Here is a 21,337-nt window from a genome sequence, read left to right on the forward strand (position 1 = left end):
GTAATGAAAAAACAACGATTCTTATTTTCAGGTGATTATACGCTAATTAAAACTTATGAATCTTCCATTTCTTTCAAGTCTGTCCCATTAGATGCCACTAAATTCTACACACTGCACCTTTAACTCAAGGACAGACAGAAGATATATGTGATCTGAGATAATAATTGTATGATGAACTGTTAAATCAATATGTTTCATTTTGCCAAAATAATAAATAAAACCAAAAAAAAAAAGATTTATAATAGTGTGTTTGCTACTATATATGTCATTATATCAGCAAAGAAATAATAACAAACTAATACCAAGAAATAAAAACAAATAAAAGATTTAAGCAGGGTGGAGACCTATGTTTGCTTTGAAAACACGCATGTCAGGCTGAACAATATGCTCAACTCAACAGATCTGGTGTAAGTCTTAAAAAGGTTCAACTACAGTTCAGTGAGTAATGTTACAACTCATCCAACAGGTGGCGCCCTAACTGCATTAACTGCCCCGGAGCTGCCACTGTAGGCACTGTGTGAAATCTTAACTAACTTAAGTTTCACTATAAATCACAACCCGCTCACATCATGGTTTTCATTTGCATGGATAATAAGAAGCCTGAGCAGTCCTGTGAAAACATATGCGACACAGATGTGTGCATGTACCGTTGGTGTATCACACTGTGAGAGCAGATAAGAGAGTCAAAGTTCACGAGCATCCGGGAAGAAGAAAGAGCTGAAATCCGCCCAAAATCTCCATCACACCCTCTTTCACTCTGACACAGCACAGTGAGCTTCTGTCCCCCGTCAGTACACATGAAAAGTCATTGTCTGGTCAGTTTAGTAGATTAGGATAATGATATTAGGAGAATGGGAGACAGTCGCTATCCATCATTTACAGAAAACTAATGCTCATCTTCATCCATCTGCTCTACTTATTAGTCTAATGACTTCTGTCAAAGCATCAAGGGAGTAAAAATAAAGTTAACTGCTCTAGCTCTATGTATCTTATATATGTGCGTGTGTGTATGTATGTATGTGTGTGTGTGTGACATGAACTTGGCTGCTAACTAGACAGACTGAGACAAGTGTTAGCCGCTGCCTGAGCAGTGATCAAACTATATTTATATACTGTAGTAACACAGTGTTTGTCGCTCTCAAACATCAGTGTATAATGTGCTATATGCAGCCAATTCTACATGTGTGTGTGTATATATATATATCTATATGTGTGTGTGTATGTGTGTGTTTGTCATTGGGATTTGCTGCATACCAGCTGTGTGAGCTCAGCAGTCGAGAACAGAGCTGTGATAACCTTCACTCTCCCTTACTCACACACACACACACATAAACACACACCTGCTATCGTGGTGTGTTTCCAGTCAGTCTTTGAAGTTCTGTGTTTACAGCGGCTCCCTCAGGGACGGCGGCGTGGTCGACTCCAGAACAAGGGCCAACCAGTCCCCCCCCCCCCCCACGGAAGAAGATCTACAGCCTTTGCAGAAAAGCAGTTCTAAAACAATCTTTGTAGATTTGTTTGAAGGTGCAGTTCTACTGTTTTCTTCAAGCTAGAACGGTTTTGCGTGCTGCCTTTACAAAACCTAAACGCAGCAGAAGAAAACTGATTCCACTCAGTTTTTGGGGACAAACGTAGGTCAAATTGGATATAACCAAAAAAAAAGGGAGTTTTATATAAACTATATCAAGTACTAAAGCATCTCTGATCACATTCTCACTTGTATTTTATTTTTAATAAGCCCAACTCTGCTCTACTGGCCTGCCCCTGCACACAAACATCCATTTAACCTGAACTGCACTGCAGTGAATGAGTATAAAAGCCACTTCCTGCCCTCAGGGCCAATTCTCCCAAAATACCCTATCACACAGAGCTTTTTTATTTTTTTTAACTGGAAAACTGCAGGCCCGACCTGCGTCAACACGCTATTGTCAAAGTAACTAACACCTTGTATCCTGGCAACCGCTGAGGGGAAAGGAAGTCCAAGTGCTTGTGTCATTATGGGACCATGTGACTGGAGAATGTTAGTAAACAAGAGCAGCGGAGGAGAGGAGCTGTGTGACTGAGGGAGCGGCAGGATCCTGTGGAGCTTCATTCTGAGGAACAGTTCATTTCACACTGATAAATTATTGATGCATTAATCTCTAAAATGTATTTTAATGTTGAATGTTCATACTTCACTGGTTCATATATATGATCTTATGGAGTGTTTTGGATGTGAAACCTCTCCTAGCTGCTTACAGTAGTCTCATGCTTAAAGGCACAGTTTGACATTTTGGGGGAAACGTGGTTATTTTGTTTTCTTGCTAAGAGTTAGCAGCCAGCTAGCTTAGCTTAAAGACTGGAAACAACTAGCCTACATTTATATTTATTCATTTGGCAGAAGCCTTTGAGAATAACACTCAGTTCCACCTTACACAAGACTTGCAGGTGTTTGAGGTTTGCAGGAAATGTTTAGAGAGACTGAGAGGGAGTAAGTTGTCTCAGAAGAGGAAGGTCTTCAAGTGATTTTTGAAGACAAAGAGGGAGTCTGCTGATACATACTTGCAGATATCAAGATATAACGTGTTAATTAGTGAACAGAGCCAAGCTTTAACCGACTGCAGGCTGTAGATTCATCTTCTCATCAATCTCTCGTCAAAAAAGTGAATGAGCATGGTTTCGAAAATGTCAAACTGTTCCTTTAAAAGTGTTCTCCACTAATTTAATATTGCACTTTCATAAAATTTGGAAACTTATAAAAGACAAATTTCAAAAAACCAATGTAGCAAAAGCTGAGATCTCTTGAGGGTTATGAGAATCTCCAGAAATGTCCCATAATGCAGTTCTTTTATGAGACCATCCCTGTCTGGTAAACAGCCTTGTTTCACTCTCCCAGCTTGTAACACAGGCTTTCTCTAATAAATGCGTATCTCCGATCTCCAGCTGAACTCTCAGACTTGACAAAGCTCCTCCAGAGCTAGAGGAGACCTTATAGCTTCCGAAGGCCACGTTGTCCTCACTATGACCAGCGAACTGATCTTTATCTCCTCTAAAACACAGATGTACTTAAGTATTGTACTCCACTGCAGTGCTGCTACTTCCCATCTCTGCTTCTCTTCACCCCTTTGACACTGGAACTTCACTCTACTAGTCGCTTCTACTTTTTTTGGCAAAATGGAAATTTAATGAAATCATAAAACAGAGACAAAACCAGGGAAAGAAAAGCAGAGTGTTTGACGTCTGCTGTCTGAGCAGGAGTCTACAGTTCACTTTGTGTTGTCCTTGTAAATCTCTCACAACTACACACACACACACACACACACACGCACACACACGACCAAACCTGGATATGTGCAGGGAAAATGCTGTATGCAGCCTTGTCATGATGGTTTATTTCCCCTATGACTAAGCTTTTACAGATGAGGGTCCCAGGTGCTGTTCTGTGTCATTTTATGATCACATGCGAGTGCTTGTCTGCACACACAACTGAACATTATTTATCCAGAATAGAGTGACAACAGGAGGCATATAAACAAACAATTTCATGAAAAAAAAAATCCAACAAATCCATTTTGGAAGAAGAAACGGTAACTTTCAACCCATCAGTTGCTCATTATTTTATTACTGCAGTGATTGTTTTCTTTTAAATGTTCTTATTTAGTAAGAATGGGAAAGTTAGACTTATTTTCCATTGATTTTAGACAGCCTTCATTACGTCAGCTGGTATGAATACTGCTGCTTCACACTACTTAATGTGTGTTCCTTTTGCTGAGAGGCTGAAGAACAGACACCCTCTTTATACTGATAGTCAACTCAGAGTTCACACCCAAACACCGCTTCTGTAAAATACCGCCTTTATCACACCGAGCATGTGAAACAAAGAGGCAAATGTGCAGATTTAATGACACACACACACACATCCCGCTGTACAACAACAACAACATCTGGACGCAACAGTTAGATCACAGAGTGAACTGCAGAGTAAATACAGGTGGTGAGTCGCACAGATTTTATAAGGCAAAGCATATTGTGCCAACATGATCTTCTTCATGAATGCCTCGCTTTACACTCACAATTACGGTAAACACGGTGACACCTGGTAGACCAGTACAGTCGGTTCAAGGAGTGGTCAGTCACCTGACACAACTAAACCAGCTTTTTACCCAATGTCAAGCCAAAATATATCCATCTGTATACTTAAAAAAAAAGATCAAAAGGATTTTTAGCATATGTTCCTGCAAAGAATAAAAATTCACCATCTGTCCATCGGATTGTCTTGAGAACTTGTGACTTTTTGTACCCATGCAGCCATGTGAAGGAAAACTCTGGGTTAAGAAGCAGCACCATCTGTGTAAACCATTCAGCTATGCTCAGTATAGGAGATGCATGATACTTGTACAGGACTAACAGGATAAATCTGGGTGAGGAAATATAATTTTTCCTCATAAGCACTACTGAAGTGCCCTTGAGCAAGACACATAAACCCTAACTAATCAGATCCTTAGTGGCCAAAGCACAGGATGCACGGAGCAGCTTTCAGGTGTGAATGTGCAACTGCAGTTTAAATAAAAATAAAAGTAAAAATGTTGGAACCAGACTTAACTAATGACTAATAATTGAACCATTTCCTTGAAGAAAAAAAAAAGTGATTTTGTCAAATGGCTTTTAGGGGTCAAAAGACAGAAACATGCAGAGTAAGCTTTTGTTTTTCTGAGCCGTGCCCTTCAAACATCTACTGTACCCGTCCTGTGTCAGGTTTGGGAAGCTGCAGCTGAATGTTCCCCTTCTGTGAGCCAAACCAAACATTCAGCCATTTCCGCATGGTTTCAGTTGAAGTTATCTGTCTGAAAACAGACATTTCCACTACAACATGATGTGCTGAGCAGATCAGGGTCATATATTCTCCAATTTTGTTTTAAGATGATTAGAGAACCACATAGGAGTGGTTTACTACATCGAGACTGTTCTGATCATTAAAATTTATTACTGAATCTCGGTTATTTTCCTGTAATTGTTTGATGTTTCACGTTATACTTCAGTCTCACTCGTCTGGCATCTGTGTAGGCAAAAAAACAACTATAGACGCAAGAAATACTGCCTGACACCGGGAGCCTAATGAAGTTACAATAGCTTTAAAACAACAGATTTATTCAGGAACCAGTCATGACAACATTCTTACAGTACTTTAAAATGATGTTTCCATCTCAGCGCTCTATCAAAACTGAGGCATCACTCAAAATATGTAAATTGATAAGTGATCAGTCAACCACTTTGCCTCTTCTGTAAACACCATTAACGAAATTGAGAAGCTGTTAACCTTTGACCTTCCTGAGGCTTCTTTTGCCTTTCTCTATCACTGCTCTGACACAGAGATGACCCCAGGTAACCTCAGATGACCCCTCATTTACGCCGCTGATGGATGTTGTGACAGATGCTGCCTTCATTTTCCCAGAGGGTTAAAACCAGTACTCAGTGAGCCTGAGCTCTAGATTGAGGAAATTTAACAACTGAGTATTAATCATGAGTCTCCTGAGTCATGTTGCTCATTTTGATTTAAGCAATGATCCATAACTGATTACATTTTCCAAATTACCCAAACAAAACAAGGGCTGAGAGTCAACTATCACAGTGTTGAGAGTTGAGGACCTTATATGGCTCTGAAAATAGTCCCCTCAACAAAACAGGAAGGATGTGATAAGATCCTTCCTTTGTCCTCAAACTAAAAATCAATGAGCAACTTCTTGTGCACACTTAAAAGGTTACCGTGAAGGTGTTACAGCTTCCCTACGGACACATTTCACTCACCAGTTCACAGAGGCAACACAAGACCCCACTCAGTTGTTAGGGCGTCATTATAGTGTTGAATTAATAATAATTATGTGGGTTTTTTGCTTCCACTAGCAATATTTTTATTTCCATTGCAGAAAATTAAAGGAAAACTTACTTTTTGGTGAGTAAAGTGTTACCATTACCAATAGAACTGATGGCTGGAGTGACAGACATAAAAGCTGAAATACAGTAAGCTGCAGATTTCCTTTAAAGGGGAAGTGCAGAATCGTGCACGTTTCCTGGTCTGGGCGTCTACTGAAATATCTTTGCATGATTAGCAGTTCAGAAAAACTCCTTATTTATCTTATACTGGCTCTCGTGCTACTATCACTTTTGTCTGTTCTGATTGATTAGCTTCTGGAGGCTGCGTCTGGGCAGACTTCCGTTAACAAACAGGAGCAGGATTTCATTTCTTTTTCTCATTCTTTACTCGAAATGGAAACTTCTAAAATACATCCTTACATGTTGGAGCCCGAAAGCAGACAACACAAATAACCCATGGTACAACTCGCCGTTTGTGGGCACGTGCAAACAATCTGATGTCATCACAAAGAGGAAGTAGAGATAACTTTGCAAACAAAGCATTCAGAACAGGTTGAGGCCCTGGCTACATACACCTCAGATATCTAAGTTTAACATAGAAGTCTGACATTATAACAGTGTAAAAACAGCAGAAATTTGCAGCATCAAGTCTTGGCTTGGAGTTTCAGGACTGGCGTTCTTACCTCTGCAGATGAGTCCGTCCTGGATGACGGTCTGTTTACAGACGCTGCAGTGCTTGGCCTTCTTGAAAGTCTTCACCCGAAACGTGTGGGAATGAAGAGCCTCCAACTCCTCTGGCTGCAGTTAAGAAAAACAACAACAAAAAGACAAAAGAGGTGGAATGTTAGTGTCAAAATGTTGTGACCGATCGGGACTTCAATGAGTCCAGATGGTGTGACTGATTTCGGACAGATGTTTTAAAGTGCAGGTGTTTCACCGAACACCTGGCCATGTGTAATATGCAAATGAAGTCCTTGTCCAGAGCATAAAAGGCACATCGTAAGCTCTAAAAACTCACCTTTTTAAAGCTGCTTTTAACTCATGCTCAGCTCTTTGTATGACACTTTTAAATGAGAACTTTTATTCTCTTTTACTGCATTTGTTTTCTACTTTTACACTGTCTTTCCTGCTGCTCTGTTGTTGTTTTTGTGTATTTTTTTTGCTAATTTGTTCATCTATTTAAGGCGTCTTTGAGTGCCTTTAAAAACGTATAAATAAACAATGTCATATAACTGTCTGTGCTAAAAAACATCAAATAAAATGTTCAAAATGTCCTTTAAATGAACCCCGGAGGTAAAGTTGTAGGGGTTTAGGTTGGCAGAACAAAAACTAGAAAAAGGGAGACCACAGTCTAACCTAAAGTCCCTTGTTTTCCCTCCTTCTTTCACCCTCTTCCTCCCTCCCACTAGACTTTTGTCAAGTCGTTTCATTTCCCTCCTCGCAGGTGCGTTATGCAAGCCTTTGGAGAAACTCGCTGACAGTATTCCCCACCCCTGTTAAACACCCCTGTGTATCTGTCTGCAGCCTGCTGCTGTTCTTCCTCTACTGTATACCATCTGCCCTCCTCCCCAAAAGCCTTTTCCTGTCTGCTTTGTAAACTTGACATTCAGCGATGCTGGAGAGCAAACACAAAAGTGAAGCTTGGGAGGTTTCCTGTGGTGTCTTTACCAGAAACCTCCATCGTGTTTCCATTTGCCCTCTAATGACCGATCGACGGGGGAAATGTGACATCATTTCTGTGCTGTATTTGTTCAGCTGGACCCCATTTTTACCCAATTTTTACTTTGAGGTTCAGCTCATTGGGAATCCCATGTACGCCAGACCACCCTACCAAATTTTTATATTATAGCTGTTATGTTGTAGTAAGTACTTAGCCACAACAGTTTTATATTGCATTGAATGGTATTTGACATATATCAAAAATGAACCAATTAAGTCATTGGTGAGACATGAGAATAGAATAGAAATTTCACCATCTTTTTCAGCTTTCTGAACATTTATCGTAATATTTCCTGTTTAACATCCCCCCACAAAGGGCGTTTAGATGAGTAAGCTCCAGCTGCGAGGGGAAACAGACTGTGTGTGCAAGACTACGTGTCTTTAATGTACCTAAATGCCGTAAATGTACATATGTTCCATGCACAGATAAAAGAGAGAAAAGGAATGTGTTTTCAATACAGGAAGTGCCAGTTTAGCAGGGCGTCCAGCCATGAGGCTTCTATTAAGTGTGTGTGCACGCTGGACAGGGCTAAAAGTGGCCATGTGGTTGGCATAATAGGGGGACGTCACACAGGAATTTGTATGGAAAACCATACAATCTCTAAGCCTGGCAAGGAAAATATAGCAGCTCCCTTTCTGACAAAAAATTCCAGACTACCAACCACAGCAACCTTATAACCACTAATGACCCCTTTTTTTCTCTTCTCATCAATCCTAAAAGGCAACGTGTTGGAAAAGCGGCTTAGGGTGTGCAATCACAGCACAGACACTTGAATGATAAACCAGACTGAGTATCTGTTGGATACTTCTCACTCCTCAATTCACTGACTGTCCTCTCTCAGGTTCTTTGCAGAGGGAAAGGATAGCCCCATGTCTGTTTCCCATGAGCAGGATCCAGTTAACACATTGTCTTCATACTGAAAGCTTACGTGAGCAAGTAACCTGTAACGTTAAAGGGGCACTTGTCGGTTTTACAGATCAACTGTAAAGTTTACTGCATTGCTCAGCCTATGAAGGCAGTTGTATAATGTCTTTTCTGAAGGAGGTTTATCAAGTCTGTGAAGAAAACCTTAATGTTAGCAGCATTATCTGGGTGTTTGGCTCGGAAACTTCAATTTTTTTAACAGAATCCCTGCATCACGGGGGGGGGGCATGGAGTGTTAAAGACTGTATTACATAAACACATGCCCAATAACCAAGCAGGTACTGTCTAACAAAAGACATTATTGAGTTGCATAACGGGAAGAGAAGGATTCAGCATTTTTTGAGCTTGACCCATATTAAGGACAAGGGCAGTGTTCAGAAAGACATCAATACTGCATGAAAAGGTAGGAGTGCCAACACTGAAGGCTCCAGGAAAAAAAACCTTTTGCTGCAACACAATGCGACATCATCCAGCACAGCACTGCCTCGGCCAATCGAATATGTGCAAGTACACATTTCTGGTATATAACTTTGTAATGTGAACCTTGTATTTCTACCAATTTCCTAGTGATCACTGCAAGGAAAAAGGTAAAAATGACCATGTCACCATGATAACTTTCCAGAGTTTTAAAATCCTGTCTCAAAGTATTCTAAACCACAGTGCGGTGTTTTGGTATCTGATAAGCCTTTTAAACCCCAGGATCTATTACTACAACTTAATTATTAGAGATCCACTCTGACTGGCAGCAATCATACTCAATGAATTTCTTTGAAAATAGACGAACTGACTCAAAGAGAGGTGCGACCCAGAACAAAGAATACTGTATAAATAAACTTAAATCTCTAGCACAACATTTCTTTGAAAAATCCCAGTTTTTGTAGCTAACAGACCTTCGTCAGCTGCAATAAATTGGCATTTAGGAAGAAGATGGAGACTTTTCCAAAAGCTTTAAGATTAAGATGATGCAGTAGGATGGTGCGCTGAATATGCAGTGTATAATTATACATTACAGATAGCCTGAATTGGTGTTTTTTTCCAATCCATGAGCTTATATGGAGGTTTAGGTACTCAAATGGACTGGTATTACCACTGGTGTTTATCAAGCTCTGTGACAGTTCGGTGTTTGTATTCCAGGGCCACATGGCAACAGCAGGACAGCCGACCCTTCATTCCATCTCCCAGCTACGTCTTACCACTACATAACATGATTAGCTTAATCTAGTTAGGTTGAAATAATGGCCATGGCTGTGCAGGACGCGCCACGTTGGCAAGGGGGCTTTTCTGGGGAGGGGGGGGGGGGGGGGGGGGTAGAGATCTTTGCCTGGCATCCATACATGGAGTTACCCAAGGCGCCGCCATGCCAAGGCTCCAGCTGGCACCTGCTGGGTTGGGAATCTGGATATGGATTTTGAGGGGATTGGGAAGGGGTGATAAGTGGGTTTAATGATACTCTGAGTGTGTCTTGAATTTATGGATGACTGTGCGTTTGTCAGTCAGTCTGTATTTCAGTGTTTTAACAGATACTATTATATAGCAATACATATTTTTCTCTGTTCCGTCAAAATGACGCCAGGCTTTGTGGAAACTGATACCTCTAGACTGAGGCAGCGCACAAGCTCTGTTGTGACATAAAAACAATCCTCTGGTTTCGCTTCTACAGACCGTTTAGGAATCAGCTGTCGACATACTGTCAGCAGAATGAACATGACCCAGCCGCAGGCAGGTGTTCGAGGAACACCCTCTTTAATCGCTTTTGTCAAAGTGTCTACTCTCTAACCACATCAACCAAAACAGTCATTAAGCCCACAGGAATTGAACTCTTGGACTGCAATGAAGTAATCGGTTTTGGATGCAATTACCACAGAGATATTTAGGAAAGACCATGACCTAACAGTATGCTTCTGTTGTGAGTAAAAACTAAAGCAATGACTGACAATCAAATAGAAATCTGTCCGTTGTTGGTCACTGTATTAGTTAGTTTTTAATGTGGTGTTTCTTATATTCAGTAAACAAACATAAAGAAATACAATAATGAAATGAAATGATATAATGATGAAAAAATATATCTTATAGAGTAGAAATAAATGTGGACAATGCTGCGTGCATGAACTTGTCTTTTCTGTCTAATGATTTATGCATTAAACATGTTTTCAAATCCAATCCAGATTCCAAGTCAAATGACTTCTGCAGCACATTAATTAGCATGTTGCCATAGCAATAAGCAATGTTTTTTTCCACTGTAGACGCCCTGTCCAAGGCAACGTAATCACTGTCAATTTAATGTCTCCAAAGGATTTAAAAGGTTTTGAAATTATCATTTTAAGTAACTTGCTGTTGTTGTTGTTTAGAGAAGACACAAAAAATGTTTTGTCCGATGTGTAGACACACAGAAAAATTAAGCCATTACTTACAGAATGTTACATATTCCAGGTTTGTAGAGGACTTCAAACTTAAGCTTTCTCTTTCACTCTCTGCCTTTCTCTCTCTCTCTCTCTCTCTCTCTCTCTCTCTCTCTCTCTCTCACACACACACACACACACACACACACACACCTATACACTTGTGTGTTAAACAGGCAGAATGTCTCAATCTAGGAGTCTATTCAGCGGCCTCTTTGACCACTCCTGAGCCTTCTCACACTCTCCCAGCCTCCACCTATTCACAAACCAGGGCTTATCCAGTAGCCTCGGATGGACACTGCGTGGGGGGGTGGGGGGTTGGGGGGTGCAGTCATCCATTGGTATGCCACTTGTCTTGTTTACACATTTCTCATTCTCTTATTCGTGGGGGTAGAGTGGCAAGGTTCGAGAGGTATGATGCCCATAGGGACACTCAAACTGGAATTCCATTTCAACTTTAAGGGTTTAATTCCCAATATCATTAGAGTGGCCAGTAGTCCAACATATCCTTCTTTACAAAGCCAAACAAAAGAAAGAACTCTTCAGCAAGCCTGTCTATGTTAGTCCTCTTGCCCTCACCAGAAATCCAGTCATTTAACCTCAAAATGTAAATACGGCACTGAGCAATATAGCAGGACGCTCCCTTTTGTGAGCCCTTAATTGTTTCCGATCATTAGCAATGCACCCAGCGCTCTCGCAGTTTGTTTATTGTTTGAGGGGTGCCTGCCCGGCGTATGCAGGGAGTCGCTTGGGGAGATATGGGTGACGGGAGAGGTATGGGGGTGGGGAGCACAGAATTAAAGGCAACCCTGCGTTCACGTGGAGACGCGGCTCTTGATTATTTTCTGTTTCAACATGTTGCAGGACCATGCAAATGGCCTCGGTCCTTCACATTCGCTTCACACTCCGGGCTCTCAAATGGGCCACAAAGAAAGGAAATGGTTTCAGACAGGCAACCGGGACCCCCGAAAGCTGGGGTCAGGGTGCACTGTGCACACATACCCCCCCCCCACCCCCAGCTCAGGCACTGCAGCTCCTGGGAACAGACTCCCGTTCCCTTAGAGACGCACGCATAATCTCCTGCCTCACACTCATTAGCACACACGGGCAAAACAGGCACTCTTGTGCATAAAAAACACACACACACACACATACACAGATGAACACACTTGTACATACACACACACACACACATGCATAGACACATGCCTAAGCATCTCTCACACATCCCACCCTACTTTTACACTTTTTCCCACTGCTGAAAGTCCTTAAAGACGAGAAAGGTCTCCAAACGGCATCTTATCCCTCCACCACTGATTTATTTTTCCAATAAGTCTTAGCATTTTTTAACAACGATGGTTGTGTAAGATTGTTACTGACACAGTGGTGCGTGTTTGGGTTGGTCCCTCCTATTGTTGGCTGCGGAGTTTCTCTTCTCTTCTCTAATTATCAGGGACCTTTTTTCCCTGTCATTTTAAATTTCACAGGAATCTCAGGAACCCTCAAGGGAGGTGCTGAATTAGCCTACCTTAGCTTTAGCCCCAAACTCATACTCTACTACACATTTGACAACGCTTTATATGTTTTTTAGCCTAGTCCAGTTAGCCTCACATAATTTAAAACTACTTCACTTGAAGATTTTGGCCACTTGGAGACAACAAAACAGAAAAACATTATCCCCTAAAGTGATCAGAACCAGAATCATGGTGAATGTGTTAGCAACACTTGCTAATTATCAAATCAAGCAGACACGCAGCAACGTTAGCATTGATTTGGAGTTGCATTTCAGGCCACCTAACAAATGTGAGTCCAATCTTTGGTCTCCACCAACTACTCAGAGAAATATTTGACCCTTTAGCTACTAAATGCTCAACTATACTCACATGCTAGTCACTCACTTTGTTTTATCTGCTGTTAAGTGCTGAGCAAGTAGCATAAAGTGGGTTTTTAGAGTTTTACTACCCGCTACAGCTGCAAAAACTATAAAAGAAGCTAATATAAAATTTGTAAAAATATAAAAACAGCCCCTGTAAAAATGCCAACGTCTAAAGGTCGCAACACTGAGCAGCATCCGCAGAGGTGAGAAGAAGCGTGCTTTGTCCTGTCCATGTTTCTGATAAGATACGCATACTTTTCACGTGGCCATATTCAAAAAAAATCACCATGAGATCACATTTATGTATTGCCGGTAATAGCTTAACATGCAGGCCAGCTGGATGTGAATCTGATGTCAAATAGATTAAAACATTGAGCAGAGCAACAAGTCAGGGATGACATTTACTCCAGTTTCTTTACAGTTTGCAGGATCACCAGACCTGGATGTCAGGATGATCTGCCAAAGAAAAGACAGGCAGGAAAACAACCAGACAAGCAGACAGGAAAAAGGCAGATGTGTGACTGGCACACAGACAGAGAAGAAGACCTACTGTAATATCTCACTGACTGATGTTCAGTCTTGCAACAAATGATTGAATTTTTGTTTTTTTGCTGGTATGGTCAAAAACGTACATGAAACATTACCTAACACATGATCTAAAGGCGCCATTTTAGTCACTGAACAAATAAAACATCATTATTATATGGTAACATTCCTAGACATATCAACTTTTTAAAGACATCTGGGAATCTGTTTGCTGTCAAATGTCACTAATCTCATATTGAATAATGTTTTAAAAGTCACACTCTTCACACTGAGCAGCTTCAGTATTTGTTAGGTAACGTTATAGTATGCAGATAAAACCTTCCAGACTCTGCTTTGCGACAGACATTCCAGCTGAATAACGTAACCAAGAGGATGTTTTTCTCCTTAACTGTAGTTTCCGAAAGTGTGACTCATACTTGTGTAGACACACACACTGATTTCACCTCTGATTACATTGGCATTCACTTTTAATCAAGTCATGCATTACATCATTTACACATTGAGCCATGTTTGTGGGGGGGGGGGGGGGGGGGGGGGGGGCGTGCTTGTGCACTACACACGCATGCATACAGTTGCTATGAAGCCCTGCGTATTTAAGACACTGGAAAACATGGATAGTCCAGGTGATACTGGAATAATCTCTATTTGCAGCCTGTATCTGATGCTTTTAGACACGTTGCATGTCTGTTTTAAGAAGTATAGTATCTATTTCATTGTCAAATTTTCATCATATATTCTTTTTACTCAAAATAATCCATTCTTGGTTATTTAAGTTAACCTATTTATGGTTTAATGAGGTTTTGGTCAGTTCAGTTCAGTTCAGATTTTCAGTTTCCCGCAAGAGGAAATTCTTTTTGCAGCAGGTCAGTTTAAAAACAATAAAACAAAAACAATGGACAATAGAAGGCATTAAAAGTGTGAATATCTTACACACAATACAATAAAAAGTAAATGCGATTAAACAATAACTGCAAAAAAATAATAAGATAAGAAGTGCACAGCTGTGCATGGAATCTAGAGGAAGTTTATGGTATGTTTGCATTAAGTGTATTTACTGCAAATGGAATACATTTTAAAAATGTTGAATCTGTTGCATAAGGGTTTTAGATTTTTTTGTTTGTTTAGAAATGGTTTCAAAGAGTAATAAGATTGCATCCATATCACAACCTCTTGACTTTGTTCTACATTATACATTTCTCAAAGAACTTCAGTTCCAATTTAAGAGGTTGTGATATGTAGCACAACAAGCTAGCGAAGCTCTGCAAACAGACAACTTCTCTCCTGAGAGTTACAATTTTATTGCTCTTTGGAGCCATTTCTAAACAAAATAAGGTTACCAAACTCTTGAAGGGTGAAGCAACATGTCACCCAGTGAGGCAGTGTTGCTCAACGATGTGTTTTTAATGTGTTTTTGAACAACAACAGAAGTCTACAGCACAGAGGAATAAGATTTATCAGACTTTGGTTACACACACACACAATACTTATAAGTGGATCAATTCATTGTTGTTTTGGCTCCGTACATGAGACGGCACTACATGATCGCCCCCACCTATCAGACACTATTGTTCTTCCTGCGGGAGCCAGAAGACTACACGAGACCTCTCCAGTCAGCTGGGTTAATCAGCCAGTTAGCACGCCGCCGTCTCTCATATGGGACACCATATGCATGGATGGACATTTTAACAAGACGCACCGGGGTGACCACTGCATGTCTCCATCTGTGACTCTGTGTGTGTGTGTGTGTGTGTGTGTGTGTGTGTGTATGTGTGTGTGTGTATGTGTGTGACTCAATGATTGTGCAAGCAAGACTAGTTTTTGATGACTGGAAAGGTTATTTTTGTTTCCCATTTTTACAGAAGACTTCCCAAGATCCTCTTAACACATCCTCACCCCCCTCTTCCCACTGTGCATGTTCCCTTTTTGCGAGGCAGCTATTCTTCATCTCTCTCAACTGACCTTTCACCTATCTCCACTTCTCTTCCCTTCTCTTCCTCCACACCCTGCCCTCGTCGAGACAAGACGTTCCTTAACTCTGGCTGTGAACCCCTCTCATTCTCATCCCTTCCTGTCCACCTTCACCCGCTCTCCTCCTCCTCCTCCACCTCCACCCTTCCTCTCTCTCTCTCTCTCTCTCTCTCTCCCCCCTCGTGTTTTCATGTGACTTTAGAGAACCCAAACTGTTTCTCTGCAAGTTTGCACTGGAGGGCCACGAAAAAAAAGCAGAGAAGTAGTCACTTCGAACTAAAAGGAAATCTATAAAATCCTTGTTGTGATCGGTGTGCATTCACAGTGCTTCATTTGACGATGCATGATCTTATTACAGGAGCTGCTTTGTCAACATACCCTACTTACAAACACACACGCACACACACACACAGCTGGGTGGAGACAAGAACACTCACAGAGAAGGTATAGTATCATGCTCTAGTAAAAAAGCGTAGGATTGTCCGGAAAAAAGTTGAACTTTTCAACTTTCCAGAATTGTAAAATTGTAAAAGCAGCTGTGTGATGTTTTAGTGTCTGATAAACCTTTAAACACATTGATCTGTAGCTCCAACTGGACTCTCAATATAGCATTTCATGCCTAACCGATACCTCAAACGGCAAGCCTCCACCAACGCAACCTTTTGCATTGTTTTAACACAGGACCGCTTTGTAACAGGATTAATAAATCAGGCTATTGACATTTTCCTGGACCCTTGATTTAACAGAAAGCAGAAACAGGGTTCAAGAGAGGTTTTTGTAGCAATTCAAGTGGGGATATGACTCAAGTAGATGCTGCTCAGAACGCAGGTAATGTAAGTGACACATCCATACCTGTAGGGGGAGCTAGAGAGATAGTGCATTTGGAGTGTGGGGCATCCCAACAGGTGTGTTTGGGCTGAGCCAGTGAGTACAATACCATCTTTTCCGTAAAAGGTCATAAGCTGCCAGAAAAGATTAAAGTTGTCAGTGAAAACAATGTCTCGTGTCTGGCGAGTAGCTAAACCGTAACCAGCATTCAAGTCCTACATCCCTCAGTTGGGACGGGGCCAGAGATAAAGATATGTTTCCAAAGTCTTGAATAACATTTCACTTCACCATCTGTGGGCGAAATGCATGTGAAGTAAAACATTTTTACAGCCTACAGTATGAGTCATCTACTATACAATGACTAAATTATTCATCCCACCCACGACAAGAAAAGGCACGGTAAAGTTCGGAGTGAAAACATCAGCTTAAACAACAAAAGAAGGGTTCAACAGAGGCTACACTGCTATTCTCCGCTGAGCCTCATATTATTTGTTCAGCCTTTTGACTCAGTCATTCTAATTAGCTATTACCTGTGCATGCCTGAACATTTGTTAGCATCAGTATTATTCCCTGTTTTAGGTATCTTGTTTGCAACCTCAAACGAAACTAGTTTTTATGACTGTTATTCAGCTTCAATCGGACTGAAAAATATTCCCAGCCCCGAGCTGAATGTTTGACAGGAGTTTGTTACAACCCCAAGAAAGTCATGAAATGTTTAATTCATTATAGTTTGACTCATTTACTGTGGTCTGGGTTTCATTACATTACAAAGCATATCACCCTCGGAGCAATATATTCCCAGATACAACTCATGCAGACAAATGTTCAGTGACTTCTGGATCGATTCTTAAGAACAAACGGATAGCAAATAAAAATGCCTCAACCAGGAATAAACCTGCTTCCAATTAAGGTATTTAACCGACTTATCCTGAATGACATGTTACAATGCATTCAGCAGTTGAAGAGGGAAGTTTCTGTAGATCCTGTAATTGTAAGCAGCCTATATAGAACAAGTGCAACAGGCAACAATTCACTGCTAAACACTAGAAAGAAGAGAGGGGTTTTTTTTTGGATTTTCTTTTTTTTTTCCGACCTTTCCTTCCTCCCTTTTCTTCCGCTCTCCGGTTCCCACTATCCAAATGGCCTTACAATGAACAGTCACCTGCTTTTCATTTGGGGGAAAATGCACCCCAGGCATTCCAGTCTCTATCTCCCCCCCCTCTCCCGCCCCCCGTGCCCCCCCCCCCCCCACCTTCCTAACTCCACTCTCTACATGCATTTCATCTCAGTGAGGTGGATCCCAGGGAGGAGGAAATTACTCAGTCATCCAGAAGTGAAGAGGGGAAAAAATCCCTTCGTTTTCACAAACCATCAGCAGCACTGAGAGAGTAACACAGAGTGATATTTGCATATTAAATGCAAATGGTGGTATTTGCATATTAAAATGAAATTTGATGCAAACATTCACCTGATGAATTGTAATAACTTTGGTGATCAAGATCGGATTTTTAATTTGTCCAATACTTTGGTTTGACATTCACATAAGCCTCTGATGTGTTTAGTGCTAATTAGCGACTATTAGCATGCTAACATGGTAAAATAAGATGGTGACCACTGTTAACATCCTTCATGAAAAAAGCTCATTTCACATTTCACATATGATGTTGTGATTTCACATGTGAACCAAGTTTCACATTTGGAAATGACAAGTGAATCCTCAGTGAATATAAACCTCAATGTGAAAAACATAAATTCACATGTTTTTAGCTTTACATGTGAACGCAAACTTTTCTATGTCTACTAAACAACAGCATGTACAGCCTCATAGAGCCGCTAGCATGGCTGCAGACTCTCGTCTTGTTTAACTTTCTTTTCATCACTAAAGCTGGTAAGGGCCGTTTACGTCATTCCAACCAATTCTTACAAATAAACGATAGAAGCAAAAAGTTTTGATTTTGAAATGGCACCTGTACAGTAACGAGTTAAAGAGGTTGAGCAACAATCCAAAAGTATAGCTTTTTTTTTTTTTCTACTGACATGAATTTTGAAAGTAGCTGCCCAAAAGTTCTGTTAGATTGGTTTAATATGACCCAGATGTTCAATCGCATTCAACTATGTTACTGTATGTGTTTGTCCGACGAATGCTCAACCACTAACTTCTCAAGTTAGCTAGCGAGCTATCAAAAAGCCTGCAAACAAGGAGTCTGACAAGCTTTTGGAGTCCTGTGTGCAGTCTGTCCTATGACTGTGTTGTAAATTGAATGAAACATGGGAATATGGAAAATAATTTCCTTCCTTTAATTATGTTTTTCAGGGCATTTTTTATGCTTTTATCATACAATAGCAACAGTGGAGAGAGTTGACATGCAACAAAAGTCTGCTGCTGGAATCCAACCGCAGATGTTGTGGTTATGTGTTAAACAGTAGGCTACCAGAAATCCTTTCCATACATTTATTTATTCATGTTCATATAATTTAGAAAGGCTGTGTTTCCATTTTCAATTCTGAAAATACTTAAATGAACCCCCTGAAAAAACAAAGAATGTCAATGTGGTTTTACAAGATGATTTTTATCAGTGGAGGCACATCAGGAAATCTAAAAAAAAAAATGAATGAAATAAATGTTATTGCGCAAAAAACAAATTACACTCTACTTGTAAAAAAGTTCGCAGTGGTTTTGTGATTTGTTTTGTGCAAGAATGCATCAGGGAAAACAGTCTCAGTATCTCCTAATCTTCAGAAAATTACAACACAAATATGTGGTCACATTCCTCAAAGATAAAGACAAAGTACTGAATTAAAAGAACAAAGGAATAAGGAAATAACATCCTTGCATTCATGTATAGCGGAAAACATTGTTATATGTAGCTTTAATCTTTTGATACGTCCTGTTTTGATCATTGCTGATATGTTAAGCTTTTCTTCATATATCCAATACTTCTTATTTACTGTTGTACTGTGTTTTTTATGTCTCCAGGTATTGAGTATAATGTAAATTCTTTATCATTATTGTTACACAATTACTTTTTCATTTCCTGACCTGGATTCAGGTATGTGTTTTTAAAATCTTAACAAATCCATATTAAGCAACTCATAAAAGTTCTGTTTCATTTGTTTTGAGTGAAAATCTCGGAATTGCCCAAGATAAGCTTTCCGTTTTAAGAAAATAAAGCTCTGAACTTTCTCTCACAGTATTGTGATATAGCAGCCTATCAAAATAAATTATACATGGGGAACAAAGATGGCTACGAGCCCCAAATAAAAGCAAGACAGATGACCTTCGCCAATAGCATTGATTCAGGGTGATAAAGAAGGTTTAATGAAAGACAGCCAAAGTTCATCATCAGAACTGACTGCCAGGGGAAAACAGCACGTGTTCTATATCGAGCTCGGCTGGCAGAGGCTCAGGCGCTTGGAAGAGCGCGATGAAACTAAAACCATAACCCCAAAATGTTCTCTTGGACGGATGGGGATGACATGTTTTGGGGGGATTTTGTTCTTATGATTAGATCTCATCATTTCCTGAAGGGTGCCTCTTCTGGTCTTCCAAACTAGATCACAATCACTTCTGGATTGTTGCCTAAAATACATCAAATCAGGAAAATTCAAATAAATCCAACAGATTACTCGTGGCACTAACAGTAATGCGAGTTAACTTATTGAGTATAAATTAGAAGAATTATACAACTGAAACCCTCAAATGCAAATCCCTGTCGCTTTTGGATAAATGCACAGGCGGCACAGCAGGACGCTGTCAGCACCAGTTCCAATGAGCATTGTCTGGCCTCACACTTGAATGCATAGGTATCCACAGGAGGTCTCAGATCACATCCAGAGTTAGAGGTTATCATGGCATTAACAAGTTCGGTGGGCCTCTTTGATGGGAGCCTTTGAATGGCAGGTTGGAGAAACTGTGCCAAGGAACGATCTCGACCTCCTCATACAATCCAGACCGTACAGCTGGCAAAGTAAAAATAAATAAATCCTCGCTCTCTTATTCTTAATCTCTGCAGTGTGCTTTATCATGATCTCAGAGCTCTCATATTCACTCACGCAAAGACGCACACGCTCAGGTTTCTGGCATCGGATTTAATAAAGTGACATGTATCCTGGGTTTAATCAGTGTTTGTGCTTTGTTGCCATGTAAAAACAGAGTCTTGTTAAAATAATAAGATTTTTACATAAGTTTAACTTGGCTTCTCTGTTCAGTTCTGGCAGCGAAGAAGCAGCAAAGTTTGAGTCTACACGCACATGTAAGGAATGTTTTGGCTTATGATAATGTGCTGCACACATGAGATGTGAAGCATATCCATATAAGGTGGCTTTGAGTGGTAAAAATAGGTTTGATAAACAAAATATGAATTATTAAAGTCCAGCTGAAATCAAATCCATCTTTGCCGTGAGAAAAAAAAGTTTTATAAATGTATTAACAGTTTTGTGTTAGTCAGCCAGCTGGAGGAGTGTGTCAGTGTAAACAAACTGCAACAAATTATGGACAGACAATGTGTCGCTAACAGGGATTTTTGAAGAGCAACGACCAAACCAGCATCTAACGGTTCTGAAGTGACATTTGCATGTACATTTACATGCTTAATGTTCTGCAGCTGAGCAGCTAATTAGCTACCTAGCTTGCTAACTGACGTAAGTGTTGTTGTTTTCCCCAGTGACTGTTTGTTCGGTGGCTCGCTCAACACACTAAGGTGCCAGACATGTGTTCATCTTTGTAAGTCAGATAAGAAGGAGACTTTAGCAGGGAAGCTAATTTGGTTTATTGTTCAGAGTCTGTGGCTCTTGTGTTGTGTAGCAAGATGCTATCAGGGTCAGTGTGACCGCTTGCTCTGATTTGATTTGCTGTATGGAAAAAAGATCTCCAAAAATGTAATCGGATGATGGAACGTTATTTTATCAACTCGGAGGCAACATCATGAAATCAAAGAATTTAAAATATGAATTTATCCTTTGTGGTTTCTGATTGTTTTTTTCTCAAAGGACACAGGACAAGTGATTGACTGAGCAGATATGTATGCTGTAATAGACAAAAAACTGAATTTATTTTCAGTTGGACTTTAATTAAACAGAAAAAAATGTTAGTTTAAAGGCCAAAATATACACAGAACACTGTCACTGGTCGTTGAACAATATGCTTCCATTTTATCGATGCCACTCTCTAAAGGCTGCCATTCAAATCTGCTGCTGGTTTTTGTATATTGTGAACTTATTAACAGT

At 40.4% G+C, this 21,337-nt stretch overlaps 1 protein-coding gene across 11 annotated transcripts in view; it reads right to left on the reverse strand.

Annotated features, from left to right (window-relative positions):
* The window catches only part of tns1b (tensin 1b), a 174,396-nt gene that overhangs the window by 114,418 nt on the left and 38,641 nt on the right, over positions 1 to 21,337 (reverse strand). For all 11 annotated transcript variants that reach the window (XM_044365258.1, XM_044365257.1, XM_044365248.1 and 8 more), the window contains exon 2: positions 6,534 to 6,648. In XM_044365258.1, the coding sequence (XP_044221193.1) occupies positions 6,534 to 6,648 (115 nt within the window). The remainder of the gene's footprint in view (positions 1 to 6,533; positions 6,649 to 21,337) is intronic.

This window comes from Thunnus albacares, chromosome 11, assembly GCF_914725855.1.
Source record: "Thunnus albacares chromosome 11, fThuAlb1.1, whole genome shotgun sequence".
NCBI classification, from domain to species: domain Eukaryota; kingdom Metazoa; phylum Chordata; class Actinopteri; order Scombriformes; family Scombridae; genus Thunnus; species Thunnus albacares.